Source organism: Tenebrio molitor, chromosome X, assembly GCF_963966145.1.
Source record: "Tenebrio molitor chromosome X, icTenMoli1.1, whole genome shotgun sequence".
NCBI classification, from domain to species: Eukaryota; Metazoa; Arthropoda; class Insecta; order Coleoptera; family Tenebrionidae; genus Tenebrio; species Tenebrio molitor.
In genome coordinates, this window is record NC_091055.1 from 9,392,621 (window position 1) to 9,400,175 (window position 7,555).

A 7,555-nucleotide genomic window follows, 5' to 3' on the forward strand; every position below is an offset into this window, starting at 1 on the left:
AAAAACCATTGTGGTGCAAATAACACATATTTTTCATGACATTTCCTATTACTTATCGCAGTGACAGATAACTCATGTACAGGGTGATTCAACTTTTACCGCCGGTGGCAAAATTGACCTTAAAAAATTATGATTTCACTTTCATATTTTATACATCTAATTCATTATCCATAAGGCACATAATATCAAAAAATGAAATTTATAAGTTAATGAGGTCAAATTTTACCATTTTCTCAATTATTAATTGTTTAATTTATTCAACCCTGTATCATATGCACACTCAGGTATTTTCACACAATTTTACCATGCTAAATTAATTTTAGCGTATGGTATTATTGAAATAAACGCATTTTGATATTCAAATTTGTATTTGCTTCATGATTTACGACATAATGTCCAAATATCTTAACAATAAGATTTATTAGAGGATTTTTATTACCACAGCAGGGGGTCCTTTGTGAAATCGAAGAAATTCGCCTAAGCAGGTCAGTTTTACAAGGTAGTCATTGTTAGAGAAAATTTACAACACTAAAAGCCAACAACCATCAATAAAGGCAACTTTTCCATTAAAATCGATTTAATTCAAAAACTATCAAACATTTTTTGAAACGGATTGCAGATATTGATTTTATACGCCATTAGCCACATTCTGATGCAAAAATTTGAACATAAATTTTTTTTGAAAAACAGTTTTTTATAAATATTTGCTCAATAAAAAATTTTTTTTTGAAATAAATTATACCGGTCGAAAGTAAATTTTTCGACAAATTAACTCTGTAAATTTTATAAATTTTTCTCAATTCTTAAGGGTCATTTTGCCACCGGCGGTAAAAGATGAATCAGCCTGTATAGTTTCACTCGCGTTTTAAACTGGTCCACTCATGCCATGAAGAGCCCAATTTACACACGAACGAGTTGAATACAATGTTTTTTTGTTCGACGAGCCCCTTAAATGCTCCAAATCGCATAAAATCTTTAAAATTAGCTTGACGTTTCGTTTTGACAAGTTGTGACATTTATCAAAATCCGTTCACATAGGAGAAAATTTCAAATTCTGACAGTGTCGAACAAAAAAAATATATTTTTTCTCGGAAATTTTGTTATTAAAGGATATCGTTTTTTAATGCCATTACAATAAAAAAAACTCTAACAGAATCAATAAAAACAATTATTATAGATTACCATTTAAAAAATAAAATTTACCCATTACCCATAAATATGGTATAAAAATTGTATGCTCAATAAGGTTTGTAGTGTTTTTAGAACCAGTTCGTTTCTTGTATAATATTCTTCATTTGAGTCATCAATAGCAATGTTATAGCGTGGGCTGTTTTTTTTTAAGACAGCCTGTATATTGTCGGAATTTAAGTTATTTTGATAAGCAGATCAGCGATGTTTTCGACTCCTTGCATTTATCTCATTCCCGTCTTAACAGTGTAAGCAAAAGATAAGAGTGTGTTTAAATGAATTTTAAGAATTTAAACAGTTTCGGAAATTTTAGAGTAAAAACAGGTAAACAATAAAGTTGAATGCACTCAAAAACGTCCACTTCAAACGCCGCTCCTGAAATAACTTTTGTACACTTTAACCCGACAAACACATTTTCGAACGGAAATGGGGTTGCCACCCTCTCGAAAACTTTCTGTTATGTTTTATATTTCAATTACATTATAATTATAACAAAAACTTGTCCCGTACCGATTTCGACTCGGCAACAGGAACTGTCAAATCACAATGCCGGTCCCTGAATTTCCCATTTTCACCAACTCCCTATTTTTGTGCAATTTGCCTGGAATCGTTCACGACTGAAAAATGTTGTTTCAACTCGCACGACTCACTTTTCTAAACAATTTTGTCATCGATTTGGCGTCAATTTTTATTTCTTGTCGCGGTTTTTACAGACGAGAGCTTTAATCAGAACTGAAGCAGCTTAAAGTTGAAAAAGAACAGTTTATCGCCGCTCGTCAGCGTAACTTCTTCTGAGATGTTTGGGATACAAGCCGACAACTGTATAAATGTACATACTCTATATTTATCACAAGTTATTTTTCTGCAGATGTGGTAAATGTTTTGACAATTTTTAAAGCAGAGAGTGCGTGAAATTTCCGAAGCTCTCCTGATGTTCCGCGGCATAAATTACCGAAGGGGAAATCTAAAATAAGACGCCGAGTAAAACGTCGCTTGTTTTGGTTTGCAAACAAAAAATCCTCCTGTTCACGCAGCATTTAAATATATTCACTGAGGTGCTACATTCAATTCGTTTGATGATTTGAAAATAGTTTGTACGTTCAAAGCAAATATTTGATGAGGTTCAAGAAAACTAAATTTGTCGTTTTGAACTCATAACCGATTCCGTATCATTCTATATTCCTGTCTGGAATAGCATAGCGTACTTTCAGAGTCTTTATTTTTTCAACAGTAAAACATACTCGTACTTAAGTACATTTTATTGAGGGTCATGTATATTTCTGAATTCCTTCGGTAGTCAACTGCGTAGTACTTTCCGTGGATACCTTCCAACAAGCGAATTCAAAAACACCTTCGTCTTCTCCAAACTCTTCTCCTTCTTGCAGAGTGACCGGTAAAGTTCTGTTCAGAGTTTCTGGCAAGAACAGACAAGCAATAGCGCCAAGAACCAGCAGCACCCCTAAGATAACCTCAGGAGACGGTTTCCAAATGTTGGCAAGATACAGTATCTGAGGGCTGAAGAAGCTAGCAGCGTAGCCCGAAACGTGTATCACTGAAACTCCTTGTCCTCTAACTACAGTTGGTATTAACTCTACAGCGTATTGAGCACCAGAGTTGTAAGCAACATTGATTCCAAGTCTTGCTACTATGGCAAGGATCAAAATCACCACCGGGTCAGGAGTCTCGATAAAGACTTGAACAAATCCGGAACAAGCTGTGAAGAGACCGCTGAGAAGAAGAGATCCGCTTGCGAGAGCCTTGCGTCCCACCCGATCTTGGATCAGAAGAATCAGCAAACAAGCTGGTAGAATGGTAGCTGATGTAATTGTAAACACCAGAAAAGGTGAATATCCTGTGCCGTTCACGTTACGGGAGATGGCGTCGTAACAAAGTGTTATCACCATTCTAGAAAAGAGTTGGTAGAATTGTACAAAATTTGGACAGCCACTTACGATTTGAAAATCAGAATGAGAGTTTTTCTCCGTAGTTTTGGCGTTTTAAGCAAACCCAAAAAGTTTTCGTGTTTGTTTGTGGTGGTAAGGTTTTGCGAGCAGTACCGTCTCAAAGCGTCGACCTGTTTGTCAGTCAAAACTCTCTGATTGATTTTGGCGATCCACTTGAAACGTTGAATTGCGTCGTTGGTGCGTCCTTTACTGATCAACCATTGGGCACTTTCTGGTACGACTAGATAAAAAGCTAAAACGCTGAGGTGAGGTACAGAGATGACCAACAAAAGGAGTTTCCAGTTTTGTAACCAAACTGCCACCCACGGCACCACCATGCAGGCCAAGCAGTAGAACACTCCGATACAGAGGTTCAGACCAAACGTTCTCATGCTTGGACGGACGTATTCCATAACTAAAATCCCAAGTAGTCTATTTGCTTCGACATCAGATTGGACTTACCAATGATGTACATCATTACAAAATTCGCGTCAGTTGCACACCCAGCTAGAAATCTACAAATCGCGTACGTCGTGCTAGTTTCGGACCATATCGTGGATACGTTTCCTACAAAAGCTAGCAAGTTGGAGGTCACCAAAACGTGGAGTCTGCCAATGTTGTCTGCCAAGATCCCAAAAGCTAGACTCCCCACAACTGAGCCGATGAAGAACACTGACTGTCCTATCGTTGGCTTCCAGTCGTCTTCGCAAACCCAGTCGAGCTAACGTTAAAGTGTTTTATTCGTTGGAATCGAGAAATTTGGCACAAACCTCTTGGACGATGCTGACGTATCCGTAACTGTTGTTGTAAGACCAGCTCCGAGGGCAGGGCAACTCTCGGTAAGTCTCATTTTGGACAACCGTGTAGGAACATCGTGCTGCAGCAATGTATCGAGGGTCCTCGACACCGGACACTTTGCATCTATGCTCAGGGACGACACTAATAAAAGTCTGTCCGAAATAGTGAAAGGCAGACAGAACGTTTATCACACTAAATAGGAACATTAACATGCATTGGTATCTTCCGAAGTCCCCGGCGTGCCACAGCATGGTGTCGATATCAATTAAGTCATCTTCACTCATCCTTCCGCTATTTGACCACACTAGTCTCACAAAAAACTCAACCGAACTGCTTTCTTCGCATTGATTAATGCAGGTCGTTAGAGGAAATGATCAATTGAAGTAAATACACTGTAAATAAAACTGTTTGAAAAGTTTACGCACGAATACCCGCTTAAATGCAACACCCCATTACTTAATTTAAACAACTATGTTCCCGTTTCTTTTCGAGCACCACCACAGAGAATTGCAATTTAACTGTTTTTGTTTGGAAAAATCAATGTTACTCGTTTTATCGCTGACTCAACACCGATGTTTGGGACATTTGTGAGTATCAGCCAAGGAACATGACGTTAGTATTGTTTCTTTATTTAAATAAGTTGGGAGTTAATGCGTGGACTTTATTATCAGAATAACCCAAGAATTCAAACAGATTAAATAGAGTCATCTCGTAAATTTATTTATATCTTAAGTCATTAAGTAATGGTTGTGGATGGGGTCGTCTGCCGTACTTACGCGACCAAAAATAGGTTTAATTATTCAGAATAAAACACTAGTCTGCAACCGCAAGCTCGTCTCAAACTAACTATCTGATAGTTCAGTTTTTGTTTTATTCTTATCAGACCAAACAAAAATGTATTCGCTTGATGACGAACGTATCGCAAATGTGTAAATTATAACTGACATATTCGACTTTGAAAATGTGCGTTAAATTGATTGTTGGTTGCATTTGTCGAGGAAAAAACTAATTTGATGATTTAAGAAATACTGCATGCAACTTTAATTATAATTTACGACAGTGCGGAAACACGGATGAGTTGTCTCGAGAAAAATTAAACTTGATTAATTTTTGATAATGCGCTGGAAAACTCGTTACGTTTCTCGATCTGAGATATTCAGTGGCCCCAAGCGCACTATTTTATGTCAATAAGAAAATGAAGGATCGTCACGTTTGATGATGATAATAAAGAATCGAATTAAATAATGATGAACGATAAAAACAATTTTAAGGAGCAAGTGGAAGAAGCTGTAAGAATTTCGAATGTAACAATTTAATTCTGTTCCGAGTGTGCGGTCTAAATTGGGGGCCTTTTATCGAAGAGCCGTCTGTTTAACAAAATTACAAATTTAAGAGGACGATTTTTACATGTAATGGTCTTTTAAAAGAGCAGATAATTAAAGAGTTGCGTTCGAATGTCTGAACGCGACAGCAATATAAATAATTCGTTAAGCAATGTCGGGAAAAACCTTGTTTATAAACTGAGACAATGAACAAAATAAATAAAATAAATATTTGGTTTTACGCAAAAATATAAGCACGAAATAACAGGGACGGGTTATTAAACTGGACGGCAGTCGACGTACGGGTTTGTTGTAACGTTACTTTGAAAAGGGCTTTCGAAGTTTTATTGTGGAAGGGAAGTAGTAAACAAGTCATATGAGGATTTTTTAACCCACCCTAAGTGGCTAAAATATGAAAACGGTGACTAGCATAGGCAAAGTGGTCGTAAAATGAAACTACAAAGAATGCCGCTTTAGCAAAATATGTGCAAAGTAATTCTATATAGATGACGAAGGACTAGAGCGACTATTTTTACGTCGCGCCACATTTTAACATTGAAAAATGATTAGTTTTTGTTGGGTGTGTCTGATCGGTTGATTTGCCAATGTGTCAAGTGTTAACAGTCAACATTATCCAGTATTTGTGTTGATATCGATTATGACATAACCAGACTGGGAGCATCAGGTCCGCAGGACAAATCAATTAGACGCGGTGGTGATCAGGATGTTAGAACTGCACAATCGAACGTTAAAGTATGAAACAGGACATTTCTGAGGGCACCTTAACGAGTTCTACACCTGTAAAAGTGGAACGTGAGGCGAGTTTCAGACAAAATAGCCAAGTTTGAGCTTTGATTAGACTTTGTTTCGTAAATTTTACTCCACTTCTCTTGTAGTGCCTGAACTACCCCCGTTTTATTTTCAGTGCGTCCCATCAAAAATAACAGATCTAGGCGAACAACACACGATGACATTCTTCATCTTTAATGGATTAGTCGATGGAATGTACGGCTCATTTTTAAACATAAATCTCCGGTGCAAATTTTCACCATTACAGAATTATGAAAGGTCACAAAACACGTACCGCTCTCATAAAATGTTTTATTATTGGGGAGCTTCATTTTCATAAATATTTTCTGGCAGCGCATTTTGGGTAAGTTGTATAAAAGACAAATTGTGCAGAAATAATTTATACGTATTTGTCTCCGGAAATTCCATTTTTTCACAAGAAAAAGATTTTAGTGAAATCTTCAATAATTCAGTCTGTAATGTCAAAATGTTCTCTTTGCGAAGGACGAGCGACCAATCGAATTGTTGCTTGTTTTTAAATTTCAATGAGTGTTGAAACGTTTAATATTTGAAATGAGAGTGCAGCTTTTTAAGTGATTTAAAGAGAAAAATAGCAGGACCCGTGGGTATTGTGTACAAGGGATTATAGAGAGGTTTTCGATAAAGTACGCTGAAAGATTGAAACTAAAGCATTTTCTTATTTAATTCTATTTTATCTCGAAGTTTTACGAAGTTTCGTTGAGTTTGTTGAAAAAGTTGTGTCCATTAGTCTTTCCGTTTTTAGTGTTTACATAAGAATGGAAATATATTTTGAAGGGTGATAAAAAACGAGACGTTATATTAATAACCGTGAATTACATTATTGGATTGTTTACGAGACATCTTGTTTGTCTGTATCTGCATTTGTAGATTGCGGTGTAGATAGAATAAATAAAAGGTTGCGGTCTCAGCCCCGAAATCTTGGCTTCTTAACAATAAGATAATTTTAACATTAGTGCGATAATGAAGACTTAGTGGTCGTTTAATGCGACTTGCAATTCAGCTGAACTTTTTCGGCTAACTATCAAAGAAGAGATTTATTCCCTATAATTAGGGAAAACGAATTAACAGCAAACCGAAAGCTTTCACAGTGCTAAAAGCTCGTGAACTTTAATTAGATCGCGATTTTGCAAATGAAGGGGACTCCAGGAGTGTAGTGTAGAAATAAATAAATCCTGGAATGCCGACATATATCATGAGTAGCGCCATCCAGAATGACAAATGGATGCTTTTCGATTCGTTGTGCCATCTCCAGATATATATGTTTAAAAGTATCAAGCTGCAGATTCAACTTGCACAATACTCGCATCTCCTCACCAACCGTCGGGTTCAACCGGGAATCTCAACCCCTCTGATATATCAACTTACTATATCAAAATATGTCAGTAATAAAGATTTCTCTTTTGATTAATGGGAATAATTATCAAAAAAACATCCCATCAAGAAGCTCTCTTGCGCTTATTGATTAGCAGCTTT

General features: G+C 36.6%; 1 protein-coding gene across 3 annotated transcripts; it reads right to left on the reverse strand.

Annotated features, from left to right (window-relative positions):
• Positions 1-2,390: 2,390 nt before the first annotated feature.
• LOC138140137 (organic cation transporter protein-like) lies at positions 2,391-4,853 on the reverse strand. 3 transcript variants are annotated; one of them, XM_069060906.1, is made up of 5 exons: positions 4,706-4,853; positions 3,902-4,321; positions 3,594-3,852; positions 3,141-3,546; positions 2,391-3,093 (listed from the first exon to the last, which is right to left on the reverse strand). In XM_069060906.1, exons 2-5 carry the CDS (start codon positions 4,211-4,213, stop codon positions 2,457-2,459), a joined length of 1,614 nt encoding a protein of 537 aa, XP_068917007.1. In that variant the 5' UTR covers positions 4,214-4,321; positions 4,706-4,853; the 3' UTR covers positions 2,391-2,456. The 3 variants fall into 3 exon arrangements, with proteins under 3 accessions (XP_068917007.1, XP_068917009.1, XP_068917008.1); XM_069060908.1 differs by lacking the exon at positions 4,706-4,853 and adding an exon at positions 4,386-4,562; XM_069060907.1 differs by lacking the exon at positions 4,706-4,853 and adding an exon at positions 4,378-4,562.
• Between the last annotated feature and the right edge of the window lie 2,702 nt (positions 4,854-7,555).